We start from the raw sequence: 21065 nt of genomic DNA, 5'->3' as shown, positions 1-21065 counted from the left end.
GATTTTTAATATATGTTGGTGCTCCTAATTTGGGTCCATATCTTCCTGTTGGATAGATCCTTTCAATATTATGTAGTGGCCTTCTTTGTCTCTAGTTATGGCCTTCATTTTGAAATCTACTTTATCAGATATGAGTGTTGCTACCCAACTTGTTTTTTGCTTTCCATTTGCTTCAAAGATTTTTTTCCATCCCTTCACTTTCAACCTATGTGAGTTGTTTGTTGTGAGGTGGGTCTCTTGTAAACAACATATATGTGAGTCATTCTTTCTTTTCCAGTCAGCTACTCTGTGTCTTTTTTATCAGAGCCTTCAAACCATTCACATTTAAGGTGATAATTGATATGTACTTATTTAGTATGGTTCTGTTTTTCTTCCTATTTCTTCTACTAATTACAGCAGTCCTTTTAACATTTCTTGCAGTGCTGGTTTGGTGTTAATATACTCCCTTAGCCTTTTTTTGGTCTGAAAAGCTCTTTATTTTGAATGATAGCCTTGCTGAATAGAGTAGTCTTGGATTCAGATCTTTGTTTTTCATGACCTTGATTACTTCATGCTACTCCCTTGTGGCCTGTAGTGTTTCTGTTGAGAAGTCAGCTGAGAGCCTTATGGAGTTTCCTTTGCAGGTAACCTGTTGCTTATCTCTTGCTGCCTTTAGCATTCTCTCTTTGTCTTTAATTTTGGGCATTTTAATTACTATGTGTCTTGGTGTGGGCCTTTTTAGGTTATTCTTACTTGGGGCTCTCTGTGCTTCTTGAACTTGAGTGCCTTCTTCTTTCACCAAGTTAGGAAAGTTTTCTGTCACTATTCAAATATATTCTCTAACACTTGCCCATTTTCTTCCTCTTTGGGGACTCTTATGACATGAATGTTATTACGTTTCCAGTTGTCCCACAGTTCTCTTAATCTATCTTCCTGTTTTTAAATTATTTTTTCCTTTTGGTTTTCTGATTGGTTGACTTTTTCTACCCTGTCTTTTAATTCACTGATCTGGTCCTCAGCTTCCTCTACTCTACTGGTTAGTCCTTCCAATGTGTTCTTAAGTTATTCTATGTCATTCTTCATTTCCACTTGGTTGGTTTTCAATGTTTCTATATCTTTACTCATGGTGCTGATGTCCTTACTCATGCTGTTGAGCTTCCTCAAGATCATGGCTCTGAACTCTACCTCTGATAATTTGCTTAGCTGCATTTCATTTATCCCATCTTCAACAGAGTTCTCTTGTTCTTTCATTTGGCATTTGTTTCTTTGTTTCACCATTTTGGCTATCTCAGTGGGTTTTGGAGCCTGCCAAATTTTCCCTGTGGGTGTTGGTGTTCTACTGGGTTTGAATGAGCCTGTGTGGGCCCATGTTAAACACCACTGTCAAGTCTTACTTTCCTGAGTAGATTTGCAAGCCCAGGAAAGGTTCAGTTATCCTCTAGCTTTTTCCTGGTGGCTAGTAGTCTCAGTTGCTCAGTGCCTTGGAATGTAGCCCTGGTGTTCTGCATAAGAGGATTTCCAGAGGGTGGGATAGATAGTGGTTGTTAACGAGCCTCAAGTTGCATTTGTTTGCCTCACCTGGAAAAGGCTGAATCTCCGAGGTGGGAGGCTGCTGCTTTTCTCTCAGCTTGGGGAAGGAGCACACTGGCCATTGTCCTTTGTGGCCGAAACTCAGCAAAAACTCTGAGTGCCTTCCAAATCCCAGGTGTCCCCACAGAGTTCCAGCCCAGTCTGCCCTCCCTCTGCCGTAACCCCCAGGTAGTGGCTTTGGGTATTTTAGGGCTCTTTCCTGGCTCTCTGTGCTGTGGAGCAGGCTTGGTCTTTATTCCCCAAGGGCGCTGCTCACAGTTAAGACTGCTTCTGTCCATGGGCTCCTAGCCTGCCACCCTCTCATGCCTCCACAGATGCTACCAGTGTCCCTGGTTATATGGTTCTGTCCTGCTGCCTTGCTATGGCTTTTCCCCAAGGATTTGTATTTATTTTAGTTGTAATTCCCATTTGGTCCTGGGAGATAATCTGTCTAGCTTCTATTCACTCCGCCTCCATTTTTCACATCCTCTATGCTTATCTCATGTGTAGCTGAGTTGCACAGGACTTCCTGCTGCCTCTGCACCCTGCAGGTACTGTGGGTAACTGGATCACATAGTCCCTTTGGAGACCCGGCTCTTTGCCTATGTTATGGGCTGCTGGGTCGCACAGGCCTCTCTGGGCCTTCAGCACCTCACAGTTCCCGGGGGGCGGGCAGCTGGATTGCACCAGTCTCTCTCAGGCTCAGGCTTCCCACTGCTCTTGTGAGCTACTGGACTGCACAGACCTCTGCAGAGCTTCAGGTCCTGCTGCTGGGGGCTGGGGAGTGCTGCTGCCCCTTGGGGCTCAACTCCTGCTCAGCTTTTGTTGTAGTTTTTGGGGATGGTCTCCGCTGCTGGTCTGTCCTTCTGTTGCCTGGGGAAGGATGTCTACTCCCCAACCTCTGTTGCTGGGGGTATATCTGGACTCTGATAGGGCTGCTGCTATGGGGGATGGTGCTGGGCTCCTGGCTGTCTGCAGCTTCCGTGACCGGCACCTTGGCAGCTCCACTACTGTGCACTAGTCTGTGTTGACACAGAGTGTCCACTGGTCCGATGAAGCCAGGTGCACTGGTGGGCTCAGGTTGCTGGGCCCTAGCCGCTCCCACTGCCTCCTCCCAGAGAAGACCCGGGATCTTCCAAAATGGTGGGACTGCCCCGCGGAGCAGGGAGAAGCGCCCTGAAGGGCTGCTCACCGCGGTAGCCGGCTGCTCCGTCCACAGCACAGGAACCTTCTGCTCCGCGGCTCTGCACTGCTTGCGTTTGGTCGTCCACCTTCACGTCCACTCACACTCTCTCACACACTAGCTCACTCTCTCACACTCACACTCCCTCTGTCCTGCCCGCTGCCATATTCTCTGCCAGTTTTCTCTGGGGCCCTTCTATTTGGATGGAGCTCTCCTGTTTTGAATGGGGCCTAAGCCCTTCGGCCTTAGAATCTTGGAAGCAAGTTGTCCTGTTCAATGAGCTGAGAGAAAACTGAGGAACACCTTCATTGTGGACGTTCAAGAGGCTTGATGTTTGCTAGTGAATTTCAGTTACTGGAGAATTTACTCATGCACTTATCAAAGGAGGCCTTCCTGAGCTTGAACTTGTTACCCTGGCTCTTGTAATTTATCTGTAAGACCAGGTTTCAGCTCGGGCTTCCTGGGCTCAGTGGTTGGCAGTGCAATATGCTGAGGAGCAGAATCAGGCCATTTGTTGTTTCTGTATCAATCCCGTTCCTACGCAACTGGCTCATGGCAACGCTTCTATTTCCAAAGCTCACAGATTTTATCTTCCCAGGAAACTTTGGAATGGTGAGTCATGTGTGTGGCATTACTTGTCACAGGACCTGGAAGGAATGACCTACAGGATGTCCATGATCAGCTCTGATTAGGTCCCCAGAACAATGTCTTGCACAACTGGAGGTGCCCATTCCTAGGGCCTCACCTGATACACAAGTCACTGGTGACAATAAAATGGTCTTTTGTCCAAGAATTGCATGGATAAGCTTCAGAGGCACTGTATAGAGATGACTATTACCTTGCTTGGGGTGGAGGGAAGTCATTTCCAAAGATATAGGTTTAATTCAATTTCTAAACAGTGCTAGAAGAACCGTCAAGATAAGCATATACTCAAATACTGGGCACTATTTTGGCCCAAGTAGAATTTAGGCATTTTGTCTAATGACCGTCCCGCCATGTGCTCCAGTTTTAAAATTTCATGCTTTGTACTGTCTGGCAAACTGGGGTGTCTACTGCTATGACCTGTAGCTGATCTTTTCTAGGCAGATACGAGTGAAAGCTGCTTATTCTATGACTGTTTTATGGTATTAGCATCCAGAGGGAATGTTTACAAGCCCGAGCAATCTGTTTACACAGGACTGTTCTTGTTAAAATGGCTGGCATTTGAGCCCTTTGACACATTAACTCATTTATCACAGAGTCTTGACTGTTCGCTCCAAGAGCACCGGGACCTACTGTGAGACACACTGTAGCACAGTAGCACAACCAGAACCCCGTTCGTGGAAGACCTTAGTGGTATTCTCACCCACGTTATACAGTGACTGACATCCCTGGGGGAGGGAGAAGCCACTCCATCTCTGGTGCTCAGTGCAGTGCTCGGCGCACAATGAGCACTGAGACACCAGCTGGATGAGCTGCATTCTCAATTACTTTGAGGACAGAGTTGAGATCATGCTTGGATTAAAAATATTGGTTTGCCCTGGCCAGTTGGGCTCAGTGGTTAGAGCGTCAGCCTGTAGTCCAGAGAGACCCATGTTTGTTCCCGTTAAGGGCATGTACTTGGTTGCAGTTTGCCCCTGGCCCCGGTTGGGTTGTGCGAGTGGCAACCACTTGATGTATCCCTTTCACATCGATGTTTCTCTCTCTCTCTCTTCCTCTCTCTCCCTCCCACTCTATCTGAACAAAATGTGAAAAAATTTCCTCGAGTGAGGATTAAGAAAATAAATATTGGTCTGTGCCTGGGTGGTGAACCGACCATGTAGCGAGTCACTCCAATGGCACTGAAGGACGCTTGCATGGTTAACCTGTAATTATCCATCAGGACATTATGTCCTTGCTTCATGGCCTCCAGGAGGGTCCGAGTTTGGGCTCCTGCACCATCACAGACCTCAATGCCTCAGCACATCTGATGCTGGAAATCCTAAAGTCAACAGTTTCATTTAGAGGGCTGGTACTCCCCTTAACCCCAAGACCACTGTCATCTAATATTTTAATCAGGACTGAAGTTATGTTACCTTTTTATTATTTATTATTTATTTTTTATTAATTATTTTTTGTTACAGATGTTTCTCCTTTTGCCCCCATTGATTGCCCCCCCCCCCTGCCCCGTCCCCAGTTTGTTGTCCATGTCCACTGTTCATGGATACATGCATATAAGTTCTGTGGTTTCTCTCTCCCCCACCACACCCTCTTCTGGGGATTGTCAGTCTGTACCCCACTTCCACGTCCTGGGACTACTCCATTCCTCAGACTGTTATGTTCATTATATTCCACAAATAAGTGAGATCATATGATACTTGTCTTCCTCTGTTTGGCTTGCTTCACTTAGGATGATACTTTCCAGGTCCCTCCATGTAGTCTCAAAGGATAAAAGATCTTTCTTTTTTACAGCTGTGTAGTACTCCATTGTGTATATGTACCACTGCTTTTTTATCCATTTGTCTACTGATAGACACTTGGGCTATTTCCAGATCTTAGCTATTGTAAATAGTGCTGCTACAAACATGGGGGTACATATATTCTTTCTGATTGGTGTTTCAGGCTTCTTAGGGTATATTCCTAGAAGTGGGATCACTGGGTCAAATGGAAGTTCAATTTTTAATTTTTTGAGGTAACACCATATTGTTTTCCATTGTGGCTGCACCAGTCTGCATTCCCACCAGCAGTGTACTAGAGTCCCCTTTTCTCCACACTCTCGCCAACACTTGTTGTTTGATGATTTGTTGATGGCGGCCATTCTGACAGGTGTGAGGTGATACCTCATTGTAGTTTTCATTTGCATCTCTCTGATGATTAATGATGATGAGCATTTCTTCATATGTCTCTTAGCCATTTGTATGTCCTGTTTGGAGAGGTGTCTATTTAGTTCCTCTGCCCATTTTTTAATTGGGTTCTTTGTCTTTCTTTTGTTGAGTTGTATGAGCACTCTATATATATTGGAATATAACCCCTGATATATCATTGGCAATGATGCTCTCACATACAGTGGGTAGCCTTTCCGTTTTGATGATTGTAGCTTTCGCTGTGCAGAAGCTTTTGAGTTTGATGTAGTCCCATGTGTTCGTTTTCTCCTTTGTTTCTGTTGCCTTAGGTGATGTATCAGTGAAAATTCTGCTGCGTATCATGTCTGAAATTTTGTTGCCTACAGTTTCTTCTAAGATTTTTATGCATTCATGAGTCACATTTACGTCTTTTATCTATTTTGAGTTTATTCTTGTGTAGGGTGTAAGTTGATGGTCTAGTTTCATTTTTCTGCATGTAGCTGTCCAATTTTCCCAGAACCATTTATTAAAGAGGCTGTCCTTACTCCACTGTATGCTCTTGCCACCTTTGTCAAATATTAATTGAGCATATTGCCTTGGGTCCATTTCTGGGTTCTCTGTTCTGTTCCACTGGTCTATGCCTGTTCTTGTGCCAGTACCAGGCTGTTTTGATTATGGTGGCTTTGTAGTATAACCTGAAATCTGACAATGTGATCCCTCCAACTTTGTTCTTCCTTTTCAAGATTGCTGTGGCTATTCAAGGTCTTTTTTGGTTCCATATGAACTTTTGAAGTATTTGTTCTAGTTTTGTGAAGTATACCATTGGTATTTTGATGGGGATTGCATTGAATCTATAGATTGCTTTGGGTAATATGGACATTTTAATGATGTTAATTCTCCCAATCCATGAACAGGGTATGTGCTTCCACTTTTTAATATCTTCCTCTATTTCTTTTTTCAATGACCTGTAGTTTTCTGCGAATATGTCCTTTATTTCTTTGGTTAAGTTTATTCCTAGGTATAGTAATTTTTTTGCCGCAATGGTAAATGGGATTGGTTTCTTAGTTTCTCTTTCTGTGAGTTCATCCTTGGTGTATAAGAATGCCATCAATTTCTTGACGTTAATTTTGTATCCTGCTACTTTGCCAAATTCATTTATTAAGTCTAGTATATTTTTGTTTTGCTTTGTTTTTTTTATCCTCACCCGAGGACATTTTTCGATATTTTGTTCAGATAGAGTGAGAGGGAGAGGGAGAGGGAGAGAGAGAGAGAGAGAGAGAGAGAGAGAGAGAGAGAGAGAGAGAAACATCGACGTGAAAGCAACACATCGAGTGGTTGCCACCCACACGACCCAACCAGGGCTGGGGACAAACTGCAACCAAGTTACGAGCCCTTAGCGGGAACCGAACCCGGGTCTCTCCGGACCGCAGGCCGACGCTCTAACCGCTGAGCCAAACCATCCAGGGCAAGTCTAGTATATTTTTGATGGAGTCTTTGGGGTTTTCTTCATATAGTATCATGTCATCTGCAAATAGTGACAGTTTCACTTCCTCCTTTCCAATTTGGATTCCTTTTATTTTTTCTTCCTCTCTGATTGCTGTGGCTAAGACTTCCAGTACTATGTTAAATAAGAGAAGCAAAAGTGTGCATCCTTGCCTTGTTCCTGATCTTAAGGGAAATGCTTTTAGTTTTTGCCTATTAAGTTGGCTGTGGGTCTTTCATACATGGCCTTTATTATGTCTAGATATGATCCCTCTATTCCCACACTGCTGAACGTTTTTATCAGAAATGGATGCTGGATTTTGTCGAAGAATTTTTCAGCATCTATTGATATGATCATGTGGTTTTTATTCTTCATTTTATTTATGTGGTGTATTACATTTATTGATTTGCAAATATTGTACCAGCCTTGCATCCGTGGGATGAATCCCACTTGGTCATGGTGGATAATTTTTTTGGTGTATTGCTGGAGCCAATTTGCTAGTATTTTGTTCAGGATTTTGGCGTCTATGTTCATCAGGGATATTGGCCTGTAGTTTTCTTTCCTTGTTGTGTCTTTTTCTGGTTTTGGAATTAGAATTATGCTGGCTTCATAAAACGAGTTTGGAAGTCTTCCTTCTTCATGAATTTTTTGAAGTAGTTTGAGGAGAATGGATGTTAGTTCTTCTTTGAATGTTCGGTAAAACTCCTCCGTGAAGTCATCCGGGCCTGGGCTTTTGTTTGCTGGGACAGTCTTGATTACATCTTCAATTTCTTCTGTTCATATCTGTCTGTTCAAGTTTTCTTTTTTTTTTTTTTATCCTCACCCGAGGACATTTTTCCATTTTTTGTTCAGATAGAGCGGGAGGGAGAGAGAGGAAGAGAGAGAGAGAAACATCGATGTGAAGGGACACATCGAGTGGCTGCCACCTGCACGACCAACCAGGGCTGGGACAAACTGCAACCGAGGTACGTGCCCTTAGCGGGAACCGAACCTGGGACTCTCTGTACCGCAGGTCAACGCTCCAACCGCTGAGCCAAACTGGCCAGAGCGTCTGTTCAAGTTTTCTATCTCTTCCTGGTACAGTTTTGGGAGACTATGTTTTTCTAGAAATTTTTCCATTTCTCTTAGATTGTTGAATTTGCTGCCATATAATTGTTCATAGTAGTTGTTAACGATCTTTTGTATTTCTGTGGTGTCAGTTGTTACTTCTTCTCTTTCATATCTGATTGTGTGTAGTTGGGTTCTCTCTCTTTGTTTCTTGGTGAGTCTAGCTAAGGTTCCATCAATCTTGTTAACCTTTTCAAAAAACCAGCTCTTTGTTTCATTGATCCTTTGAATTGTTTTTTTGGTCTCTATGTCATTTATTTCTGCTCTGATCTTTACTATTTCCTTCCTTCTACTTGCTCTGGGGTTTTCTTTTTGTTTGCTCTCTACTTCTTTAAGTTGTGAGGTTAGATAGTCTATTAGAGATTTTTCTTGTTTTTCTTGAGGTAGGCCTGTAGTGCTATGAACTTCTCTCTCAGATCTGCTTTCGCTGCATCCTGTAGATTTGTGTTGTTGTGTGTTCATTTTCATTGGTTTCCAGGAAGTTTTTGATTTCTTCCTTGATCTCCTTGGTGACCCATTCATTGTTTAATAACATGCTATTTAGCTTCCATGTGTTCAAATGTCTTTGTATGTTCTTCTTGCAATTAATTTCTAGTTTTATGCCATTGTGATCTGAGAAGATGCTTGATATGATTTCAGTCTTCTTGAACTTGTAGAGACTTAGTTTGTGCCCTAACATGTGGTCTATCTTTGAGAATGTCCCATGTACACTTGAGAAGAATGTGAATTCTGTAGTTTTAAGGTGTAATTCTCTGTAGACAGCTATTAAATCCATTTGGTCTAGTGCTTCATTTAGAGTCTCTGTTTCCTGGCTAATTTTTGTCTATAGGATCTATCCAGTGATGTCAGTGGGGTGTTGAAGTTCCCTGCTATGATTGTATTGCTATTGATTTCTCCTTTGAAGTCCTCCAGAAGATTTTAATATATTTTGGTGCTCCTATGTTGGGTGCATACATGTTTATCAAGGTTATATCTTCCTGTTGGATAGATCCTTTCCATATTATGTAGTGGCCTTCTTTGTCTAGTTATGGCCTTCATTTTGAAGTCTATTTTATCAGATATGAGTATTGCTACCCTAGCTTTTTTTTCCTTTTTGTTTGCTTGGAAGATTTTTTTCCATCCCTTCACTTTCAACCTATGTGAGTCTTTGTTGTGAGGTGGGTCTCTATTAAGCAACATATAGATGAGTCATGCTTTCTTATCTAATCAACTACCCTGTGTCTTTTTATGGGAGCATTCAATCCATTTACATTTAAGGTGATTGTTAATATGTACTTATTTATTGCCATTTTTGTTTAGTGTGGTTCTATTTTTCTTCCTATTTCTCCAGCTAATTACAGCAGTCCTTTTAACATTTCTTGCAGTGCTGGTTTGGTGCTAATGTATTCCCTTAGCCTTTTTTTTTTTTTTTTGTCTGGGAAGCTCCTTCTTTGACCTTCTATTTTGAATGATAGCCTTGCTGGGTAGAGTAGTCTTGGATTCAGATCCTTGTTTTTCATGACCTTGATAACTTCATGCCATTCCCTTCTGGCCTGTAGTGTTTCTTGTGAGAAGTCAGCTGAGGGCTTTATAGGGTTTCCTTTGTAGGTAACCTATTGCTTATCTATTGCTGCTGTTAGGATTCTCTCTTTGTCTTTAATTTGTGGCATTTTAATTACTATGTGTCTTGGTGTGCGCCTGTTTGGGTTCTTCTTACTTGGGGCTCTCTGTGCTTCTTAAACCTGAATGCCTCCTTCCTTCACCAAATTAGGGAAGTTTTCTGTCACTATTTCTTTGAATATATTCTCTATCCCTTGCTCATTTTCTTCTTCTTCGGGGACTCCTATGATGCGAACATTATTACGTTTCCAGTTGTCCCACAGTTCTTTTAAGCTGTCTTCCTGTTTTTTAATAGTTTTTTCCTTTTGTTTTTCTGATTGGTTGACTTTTTCTACCCTGTCTTCTAATTCACTGATCCGGTCCTTAGCTTCCTCTACTCTGCTTTTTAGACTTTCCAATGTGTTTTTCATTTCTGATATGTCGTTTTTAATTTCCAACTGGTTGATTTTCAACATTTCTATGGCTTTACTCATGGTGCTCATGTCCTTACACATGCTGTTGAGCTTCCTCAAGATCATGGCTCTGAATTCTAGTTCTGTTATCTTGCTTAACTGCACCTCTTTTATCTCATCTTTGGTAGAGGTCTCTTGTTTTTTCATTTGGCTTTTGTTTTTGTTTTTCACCATTTTGGCTATCACAGTGGGCTTTGGAGTCTCCCAAATTTTCCCTGAGGGTGTTGGTGTTCTGCTGCTTGTGGCTTCCTCTCCTGGATTTGGATGAGGCAGGGAGGACCTACTTTAAACACCACTGTCAAGTCTTAACTTTCCTCTAGCTTTTTTTTCCCTGGAGGCTATTAGTAGAGGAAACCTGAAGAACCTTGGTTTCTAAGTTGCCTGAAGAACTCCCTCAGGTGCTCAGTGTAAGAGGATTTCTTGAGGGTGGGGCAGATGCTGGTTGTTAAGGGGCCTCAATTAGCATTTCAATGGCCACCAGGTGGGGTTGAATCTCTGAGGGAGGGGCCGCTGCCTCTCTCCAGGGCTCTGGGAAGGAGTAAGATGGCCACTGTCCTGCGAGGCTGCACTCAGCAAAAGCTCTGAGCACCCTACAAATCCCGAGTGTCTCCACACAGTTCCAGTCAAGTCTGCCTTCCCTTGGCCGGAGCCCAAGGTGAGTGGCTGTTGCCAATTTAGCCTCTGTTCAGACTCTTCGTCATGGAGCCACCTGGGACTTTTAATCCGAGGGCGTTGCTCCCAGCTAAGGGCGGCCGAGTCTGTGGCACCAGCCGAGGGCGTAGCACTCAGCTGAGTTCGCAGGACTCAGCGGCTGTTGCGGAAGCAGCCGAGGCGGCAGCAGCTTCCAGCTGAGTCCCCTGGTCTCAGCCGAGTCCCCTGATCCCAGCCGAGTCCCCTGGTTCCAGCCGAGTCCGCTGGTCCCAGCCCAGGCCGCTGTGGACTGTCGGCTCCCGGCCCCCTTTCACGTCCTCGCAAGCCTACCAGGATTGAGTCAGTGTTTCTGGTTATGTGGTCCTCCAGGCTGCCTTTTGTTTGCCCCTTCCTGACAATTTGTCTTTATTTTCGTTGTAAATCCAGTTTGTTCCTGGGAGATGGTCTGTGTAGCTCCATTCACTCCACCGCCTTTTTTTTTTTTTTTTTTGAGGTTATGTTACCTTTAACATAGAAGAAAAAGGTTCCTTAGGTCTGTACATTAAGAAATTACTTTTATACCAAATTTTCATCAGCCATGCCAGGAGTAGCCTGAAGGGTAAACTGGAAGGGGAAAAAGTGTGATGTGAGGCTTCGATTTGGAGGTTTCTGAATCATGCTACTGATGTATGTGGAAGACCCCCAGAACAGCTCTGTGCTGTTCCCTCACCTGGAGGCCTGGGGGCGGGACTGGACTAGCACGAGACAGACACAAACCCCAGCTGTGCCCTGAGACAGCACCTCTCCTCCCAGAGGCCGTCAGATGAACTGGGCTCCCTTCCAGGTGTGAGCTCAGACTCTGGGTCTGTAGGTGCACAGCTTCTTACTAGGTCCATAGCAATCAAGTCGTGTCAATCACGCAGTTCCATTACTGTTAAAATAAAGTACGACTATTTCTTCTTTCTTTCATTTTGATATTAGCTATGTTAGGCTTTAAAATCCGTGAGTGTGTGGTGGGCTGTTTTTCTCAGTGGCTGTATCCTATCACCTGGCACAGGATAAGTGTTCAGTTACCTGTTAGATCCTTCTATGGCCAGGCATGCTGTGCTAAGCCCTGTATATACCTTCTCAGCCCATTTTTAGAGACACCCTGTAAGAGAAGTGTTATTTTCTCCCACTTTAGGCTTGGAAACAGACTCAATGTGTTTAAGCCACAGAACCAGCACGCCATGATATAGGATCGCAGTTCTGACCCTGTTCCTAAGCCCAACTGCCGAGATCACCACATTCCCCCACATTGGCCATAGGAGCAGCAGTCAGCCTGCTCACTCACAGACACGAGATCCTTCATGCACAGGTGGATCTCAGGTGCTTGTGGGCTCCTTCTGCTTGCAAGGCTGGACCGCTCATCTGACATGTGAGGGCATTGCATGTTGCAGCAGCACTGCCCAGGAACCTGAGGGTCCTCCGGTGCTGACCGGGCGGTGTGCAAATGGCATAATAAGAGCAGGAAGTGCCAGACCTCTGTGGAAAGGGTGAGTCCAGAGTAGCACCAGCTGAGTGCAGCCCCTTCAGTACCAGGACTGCCAGTGCTGGAGGCCTCACTCCTGCAGCGGGAGGCTAGCCCGCCCCGCCACTAGGCGGGCTCATCCGTTGGTAGAGAACAGTTTCTTGAACTTCAGGGATTGGAGTTCCATTTGTTTGTTTAAAAAAGAATTTTTTTCCTTTATTAATTTTAGAGAGAGAGGAAGAGAGAGGGAGAGAGAGAGAGAGAGAAACACCGATGAGGGAGAACATTGATTGGCCACCTCCTGCATGCCCCCCTCAGGGGATTGGGCCCAGAACCTGGGCATGTGCCCTGACTGAGAATCGAACTGGCAACCTCTTAGCACAGGGTCGACGCTCAACCACTAAACCACACCAGCGGGCTGGAGTTCAGTTTTTATTTCCTTCTTATACTTTCCCTGAGTCAGAGTATTATGGTCCTGGTGGTCTGGCGCCTTCAACATCATTCAGGTACTGAGCATCCGCGGAGCAGCCTGGTGCTGGGCCGAGCCTCTCTGAATACCCCTGCCTACGGAACTCAGCCAAAGCAGGGCTCAGACAGCCGGTTTCTGCTCAGTGTTAGTATAGATTTTACACTTTGTAGGCAACATATAATTTCTAAAATGTATTTTTAAAAGCTCTTTAAAAACATAAAAGCCATTGTTAGCGTGAGGACTGTCATACACGCACACACACAGATGCCATGGGGCCATGGGCCAGACATAGCCAGGCACCGGTGCTCGCTGGCAGGCCCCTGGCCTCAGGAACACACCTCTCAGCTGTCTAATGTTGGGAGTGAAAGTTTTGATTACTGGGGCTCTTCACTGTGGAATCAAATGAAGTGGCCTGTTAGACATGCAGATTTTTAGGGTTCCCTCCGAACCTATGTCATCAACTAATGAGGTAGGTCTGTACTTTCCAAGTTCCCCTTGTGATTCTTCTCACGCTTAAGCTTGAGAACTGTTTAGAGAGGTTGCTTTTATTGCTCCTAATGACTGTCCTTGGGCAGGACTGTTGCTTGGCAACAGAAAACCCCACTGCTTAGCTGCAGCTGTCTTTCCAACACCTGTTCAGACAGCGCTGTGATCTCTGGGGCAGCGCCACAGTGGCCTCCCAGCTCCCACGAGGTCGAAAGAGCTCAGGTTTGAGCAGTTGTATCCAGGTGCTGCCCCAAGTCCTTCATCTGCTCTCTGTCACGACTTTTTAATTTTTTTAAATTTATTTTTTTGTTACAGATATTTCACCTTTTTTACCCCATTGGCACCCCCCTCCCACCTCACCCCCGCCCCGTCCCTGGCTTAGTTGTCCATGTCCATTGGTCATGCATACATGCATATAAGTTCTGTGGTTTATCTCTTCCCACCCCCCCACCCCCCATCCCCTCTTCTGAGGGATGTCAGTCTGTGCCCTACTTCCATGTGTCTGGATCTACTGTATTCCTCAGACTGTTATGTTCATTATATTCCGTATATAAGTGAGATCATGTGGTATTTGTCTTTTTCTGCTTGGCTTGTTTCGCTTAGGATAATACTTTCCAGGTCCCTCCATGTCGTCTCAAAGGATAAGAGATCTTTCTTACCGCTGCATAGTACTCCACTGTGTATATGTACCACAGCTTTTTAATCCATTCGTCTACTGATGGACACTTGGGCTGTTTCCAGATCTTAGCTATTGTAAATAGTGTTGCTATGAACATGGGTGTACATATATTCTTCCTGATTGGTGTTTCAGGCTTCTTAGGGTATATTCCTAGAAGTGGGATCACTGGGTCAAATGGAAGTTCAATTTTTAATTTTTTGAGGTAACACCATATTGTTTTCCATTGTGGCTGCACCAGTCTGCATTCCCACCAGCAGTGTACTAGAGTCCCCTTTTCTCCACACCCGCGCCAACACTTGTTGTTTGATGATTTGTTGATGGCGGCCATTCTGACAGGTGTGAGGTGATACCTCATTGTTGTTTTATTTGCATCTCTCTGATGATTTCATCTCTCTGAGCATTTCCTCATATGTCTCTTGGCCATTTGTATGTCCTGTTTGGAGAGGTGTCTATTCAACTCCTCTGCCCATTTTTTAATTGGGTTCTTTGTCTTCCTTTTGTTGAGTTGTATGAGCACTCTATATATATTGGAAATTAACCCCTTATCTGACACATCATTGGCAATGATGTTCTCCCATACAATGGGTTGCCTTTCCATTTTGATGATTGTTTCTTTTGCTGTGCAGAAGCTTTTTAGTTTGATGTACTCCCATGTGTTCATTTTTTCCTTTGTTTTTGTTGCCTTAGGTGATGTATCAGTGAAAATTCTGCTCCGTATGATGTCCGAAATTTTGTTGCCTACATTTTCTTCTAGAATTTTTATGGATTCACGGGTCACATTTAAGTCTTTTATCCATTTTGAGTTTATTTTGGTGTATGGTGTAAGTTGATGGTCTAGTTTCATTTTTTTGCATGTAGCTGTCCAATTTTCCCAACACCATTTATGAAAGAGGCTGTCTTTACTCCACTGTATGCTCTTGCCACCTTTGTCAAATATTAGTTGAGCGTATTGCCTTGGGTCCATTTCTGGGTTTTCAGTTCTGTTCCACTGGTCTATATGCCTGTTCTTGTGCCAGTACCAGGCTGTTTTGGTTACAGTCGCTTTGTAGTATAACCTGATATCTGGTATTGTGATTCCACCAACTTTGTCCTTCTTTTTCAAGATTGCTGTGGCTATTCGGGGTCTTTTTGGTTCCATATGAACTTTTGAAGTATTTGTTCTAGTTTTGTGAAGTATACCGTTGGTATTTTGATGGGGATTGCATTGAATCTATAGATTGCTTTGGGTAATATGGACATTTTAATGATGTTAATTCTTCCAATCCATGAACAGGGTATGTGCTTCCACTTTTTTTATATCTTCCTCTATTTCTTTTTTCAATGACCTGTAGTTTTCTGCAACTAGGTCCTTTACTTCTTTGGTTAAGTTTATTCCTAGGTATCGTAATTTTTTTGGCGCGATGGTAAATGGGATTGTTTTTCAGTTTCTCTTTCTGTGAGTTCATCATTGGTGTACAAGAATGCCGTCGATTTCTTGACGTTAATTTTGTATCCTGCTACTTTGCCAAATTCATTTATTAAGTCTAGTAGATTTTTGATGGAGTCTTTAGGGTTTTCTATGTATAATATCATGTAACCTGCAAATAATGACAGTTTCACTTCCTCCTTTCCAATTTGGATCCCTTTTATTTTTTCTTCATGTCTGATTGCTGTGGCTAAGACTTCCAGTACAATGTTAAATAAGAGTGGCGAAAGTGGACATCCCTGTCTTGTTCCTGTTCTTAATGGAAATGTTTTTAGTTTCTGTCCATTGAGTATGATGTTGGCTGTAGGTCTTTCATATATGGCCTTTATTATGTCGAGATATGAACCCTCTATTCCTACATTGCTGAGCGTTTTTATCAGAAATGGATGCTGGATTTTGTCGAATGCTTTTTCAGCATCTATTGATATGATCATGTGGTTTTTATTCTTCATTTTGTTTATGTGGTGTATCACTGTTTATTGATTTGCTGAATATTGTACCAGCCTTGCATCCCTGGAATGAATCCCACTTGGTCATGGTGAATAATTTTTTTGATGTATTTCTGGATCCGATTTGCTAATAATTTGTTCAGGATTTTGGCGTCTATGTTCATCAGGGATATTGGCCTGTAGTTTTCTTTCTTCGTAGTGTCTTTTTCTGGTTTTGGAGTTAGAATTATGCTGGCCTCATAGAACGTGTTTGGAAGTCTTCCTTCTTGAATTTTTTGAAATAGTTTGAGGAGAATGAGTGTTAGTTCTTTTTTGAATGTTCGGTAAAACTCCCCCGTAAAGCCATCTGGGCCTGGGCTTTTGTTTGCTGGGAGAGTCTTGATTACCTCTTCAATTTCCTTAGTTGTTATTGGTCTGTTCAAGTTTTCTATCTCTTCCTGGTCCAGTTTTGGGAGACTGTGTGTTTCTAGAAATTTGTCCATTTCGCTTAGATTGTCGAATTTGTTGCCATATAGTTGTTCACAGTAGTTGTTAACAATCTTTTGTATTTCTGTGGTGTTGGTTGTTACTTCACCTTTTTCATTTTTGATTTTGTGTATTTGGGTTCTCTCTCTTTGTTTCTTGGTGAGTCTAGGTAAGGGTCCATCAATCTTGTTTATCTTTTCAAAAAACCAGCTCTTCGTTTCATTGATCCTTTGAATTGTTTTCTTGGTTTCTATGTCATTCATTTCTGCTCTGATCTTTACTATTTCCTTCCTTCTACTTGCTCTGGGGTTTTCTTTTTGTTTGCTTTCTAATTCTTTAAATTGTGAGGTTAGACAGTCAATTAGAAGTTTTTCTTGTTTTTTGAGGTAGGCCTGTAGTGCAATGAACTTCCCTCTCAGAACTGCTTTCGCTGCATCCCATAGATTTTGTGTTGTTGTGAGTTCATTTTCATTGATTTTCTGGAAGTTTTTAATTTCTTCCTTGATCTCCTCGGTGACACATTCATTGTTTAATAACATGCTATTTAGCCTCCATGTGTTGACATGTCTTTGCATGTTCTTGTTGCAATTGATTTCTAGTTTCATGCCATTGTGATCTGAGAAGATGCTTGATGTGATTTCAATCTTCTTGAACTTGTAGAGATTTAGTTTGTGTCCTATCATGTGGTCTATCTTTGAGAATGTTCCATGTGCACTTGAGAAGAATGTGTATTCTGTAGTTTTGGGGTGTAATTCTCTGTAGATATCTATTAAATCCATTTGGTCTAGTGCTTCATTTAGAGTGTCTGTTTCCTTGCTAATTTTTTGCCTAGAGGATCTATCCAGTGCTGTCAACGGGGTGTTGAAGTCCCCTGCTATGATTGTATTGTTGTCGATTTCTCCTTGGAAGTCCTCCAGAAGATTTTTAATATATTTTGGTGCTCCTATATTGGGTGCATATATGTTTATCAAGGTTATATCTTCCTGTTGGATAGATCCTTTCAATATTATGTAGTGGCCGTCTTTGTCTCTAGTTATGGTCTTCATTTTGAAATCTATTTTATTAGATATGAGAATTCCTACCCCAGCTTTTATTTGCTTTCCATTTGCTTGGAAAATTTCTTTCCATCCCTTCACTTTCAACCTATCTGAGTCTTTTGTTGTGACATGGGTCTCTTGTAAACAACATGTAGATGAGTCGTGCTTTCTTATCCAATCAGCTACTCTGTGTCTTTTTATGGGAGCATTCAATCCATTTACATTTAAGGTGATTATTGATATGTACTTATTTATTGCCATTTTTGTTTAGTGTAGTTCTATTTTTCTTCCCATTTCTACTGCTAATTACAGCAGTCCTTTTAACATTTCTTGCAGTGCTGGTTTGGTGCTAATGTATTCCCTTAGCCTTTTTTTGTCTGGGAAGCTCTTTATTTGATCTTCTATTTTGAATGATAGCCTTGCTGGGTAGAGTAGTCTTGGATTCAGATTGTTGTTTTTCATGACCTTGACAACTTCATGCCATTCCCTTCTGGCCTGTAGTGTTTCTTGTGAGAAGTCAGCTGAGAGCCTTATGGGGTTTCCTTTGTAGGTAACCTGTTGCTTATCTCTTGCTGCTTTTAGGATTCTCTCTTTGTCTTTAATTTGTGGCATTTTAATTACTATGTGTCTTGGTGTGCGCCTGTTTGGGTTCTTCTTACTTGGGGCTCTCTGTGCTTCTTGAACTTGAATGCCTTCTTCCTTCACCAAATTAGGGAAGTGTTCTGTCACTATTTTTTTGAATATATTCTGTATCCCTTGCTCATTTTCTTCTTCTTTGGGGACTCCTACGATGCGAATATTATTACGTTTCCAGTTGTCCCACAGTTCTCTTAAGCTGTCTTCCTGTTTTTTAATAGTTTCTTCCTTTTGTTTTTCTGATTGGTTGATTTTTTCTACCCCCTCTTCTAATTCACTGATCCGGTCCTCAGCTTCCTCTACTCTGCTTTTTAAACCTTCCAATGTGTTTTTCATTTCTGATATGTCATTTTTTATCTCTTCTTGATGGTTTTTAATTTCTAATTGGCTTATTTTCAGTGTCTCTATGTCCTTACTTATGCTGTTCAGCTTCCTCAAGATCATGGCTCTGAATTCTAGCTCTGTTAATATGCCTAATTGCTCCACATTGATCTCATCTTCGGTGGAGGTCTCTTGCTCTTTCATTTGGCTTCTGTTTCTGTGTTTCACCATTTTGGCTATCACTGTGGGCTTTGGAGCCTGTCACGTTCTCCCTGTGGGTGTTGGTGTTCTGCTGTTTGTGGCTCCCTCTCCTGTGTTTAGATGAGCGAGGGAGGACCCACGTTGAACACCACTGTCAAGTCTTACTTTCCTGGTTAAAGTTGCCAGCCCAGGAAAGGTACTGTTATCCTCCAGCTTTTTGCCTGGAGGCTAGCAGTCGAGGTTACTTGATGAGTTTTGGGTTGTCAGTTGATTGAAAAACTCCCTCAGGTGCTCAGCCAAGGGGCTTTCATGAGGTCGGGGCAGATGCTGGTTGTTAATGAGCCTCAATTAGCACTTCAATGGCCCACAGGGTGGGGTTGGATCTCCGAGGGAGGGGCTGCTGCCTCTCCCCAGAGCCCTGGGAAGGAGCAATATGGTCACCGTCCTGCGTGGCTGCACTCACTAAAAGCTCTGAGCGCCCTCCAGATCCCGAGTGACCCAACACAGTTCCAGTCCAGTCCGCCCTCCCTCTGCCGGAGCCCAAGGTGAGTGGCTGTGGCTGTTTCAGCCTCTGTCCCGGCTGCGCTGTGGGGCCGCCTGGGAGTGTGACCCGAGGGCGCCGTTCCCTGCTGAGGCCGCTGCCGAGCTGCCGACCGTGGGCTCCCAGCCCCTGTCTCCCGCCTTTGCAATCCTACCGGGATGGAGTCAGTGTCCCTTGTTATATGGTCCTCGCAAGCTGCTTTTCTGTTGCTTTTTCCCGTCAATTTGTCTGTGTTATAGTTGTAATTCCAGTTTGGTTCTAGGAGACGGTCTGTGCAGCTTCCGTTCACTCCACCGCCATTTTTTGTGTCATGACTTTTTAGATACCATGTGGAGACGCTGCCATGACCCCCATTTTCCAGTGGGCAAGCAGCGGTGTAGAAAGGTTAGCCAACGTGCCCAAGGTCATACCCAGACAGTGGCAGAGCCAGGACTCAAGCCCAAGCCCTCAGCTCAGGGGTCTCTCAACCTCAGCATTACCGACATTGCAGCCTGATGATCCTGTGTTATAGGGGGGTGTTGTCACCTGTTCAGTGGAGGCTGTTTCAACAGCATCCTGGGCTTGCAATCACTGGATGCCAGTACCAGCTTCCCCGCCAGTTCTGATAACCAAGAATGTCTCAAAAAGTGTCTCTAAATATTGTCAAATGTCATCCAGGTAGAAAAAACCCACAAAAAATCCCCCCAAAGTTACCCCTGGTTGAGAATCACTGTTCTAGTACAAGCCTATATCCTTAGCTAGTTGGTTAGTATTCGTAATTACTAGGTTACTGCTTCCCAAATCACTCCCCACAGCAATCACTTACACTTTCCTGGCGGCAGTCTTATATGGGGCCCATAGGGGAAGCTTTTCTGGGTCAAAGACAAAAGTGCAAGTCAGCATTTCAAGACCAAAGGGATGTACAGAAGCCAGACACATTGAGACAGGGGATGGCCCAAAAGTACCCTTCAGAGACAGAGCCCACCAAAGCTAGAGCCAAGACTGCCAAGTGATATGACCTAAGCTTTGAGCGATGCTGTGATTTGTGCTAATAATTTCCCAGGCAATTCTGAGATAAGAGAAAGACAAGGTCTTCCACTCTTGGTGGCATCATGCAGATCAGGGCACCTGTGGATAATGGGAACTGGGTGCCAGTTGTTCCAGTTTGTGTGCTCTGCTCACCAGGAAAATGGGGCTGGCCTGGAGCCAAGGGCTTTCTGCTCAGGAAGACTGAGGGCAGACTGGAGGTGAGTATCCTGGGGGTAGAGGAGGGGACACAGTCGCCTTGTCTGGTTAAGTTCATTCCTTAACTCTCTCTCCTGTGCCCTTCTGGCCCCTACAGGTCAGTTTCTCTCCTGTTATCCCTTGTGACTTCAGTGAACTCAGTAGAAGTTACTCAGTTAGGGGTCTCTGCCTTCTCAGCTATGCCCCTTGGGTGAGGGAAATGCCCTTAGCATCTTTTGAGCAGGCAGGGTGTCTAGATGGCCAGAAACACAAACATGGCTCAGACAGGCTCCATGACCCCTTTCTTACCCTGAGCCAGTCATGAGGCTTTTCATTGCGGGCCTCAGTCTTGCTATGGGGATGAAAGGGCTTGGGAAACCATCCGCACTTTGTCTCCCCTCTCTGCCTCGAGCTTCGCGGCAGCCAGAGAACCGAAACCACACCCTGAGACCCCTCTGCAAGAGCAGTAGCCTTCAAACACACCCACGCTTCGCAAAACATCAACAGAACAGACAAAACCAGAGCTGTTCCACTTGCAATGGGGAGTTTCCAAAACTTTTTCCTGAGGCGGAGGAGGCAGAGAGGCCAATTACAGGCAAAACCGAGCCTTGAGCTTAGCCTGGGCATTTTTCAAAACTTCAAATTGAAGACTATTTTAGATAAAACTTTTGTTCTCCAATTCTTCACAGACTTATTATAGTCTCAGCCTGTTGCATTTTGAGACACCTATGTGTCTGCAGCCCACGTTCCATGACAGGTGATGTATGCTCAGATTCTGTGTAAGCGGTAGGTGGCATGTG

The 21065-nt window shown here is 43.8% G+C and overlaps 1 protein-coding gene across 1 annotated transcript in view; it reads right to left on the bottom strand.

The window, feature by feature from the left end:
* ZP2 (zona pellucida glycoprotein 2) overlaps positions 1-19980 on the bottom strand; it is a 33207-nt gene extending 13227 nt beyond the window's left edge. The window contains 6 exon segments of the mRNA XM_036279778.1: positions 3240-3346; positions 3348-3378; positions 3477-3573; positions 4527-4658; positions 11328-11427; positions 19868-19980. Coding sequence (XP_036135671.1) covers positions 3240-3346; positions 3348-3378; positions 3477-3573; positions 4527-4658; positions 11328-11427; positions 19868-19980 — 580 coding nt within the window.
* Between the last annotated feature and the right edge of the window lie 1085 nt (positions 19981-21065).

This window comes from Molossus molossus, unplaced genomic scaffold, assembly GCF_014108415.1.
Source record: "Molossus molossus isolate mMolMol1 unplaced genomic scaffold, mMolMol1.p scaffold_m16_p_3, whole genome shotgun sequence".
In the NCBI taxonomy this organism is placed as follows: Eukaryota; Metazoa; Chordata; class Mammalia; order Chiroptera; family Molossidae; genus Molossus; species Molossus molossus.
The sequence above is the reverse complement of the archived record's forward strand: the minus strand, read 5'-3'. Positions and strand labels throughout refer to the sequence as shown.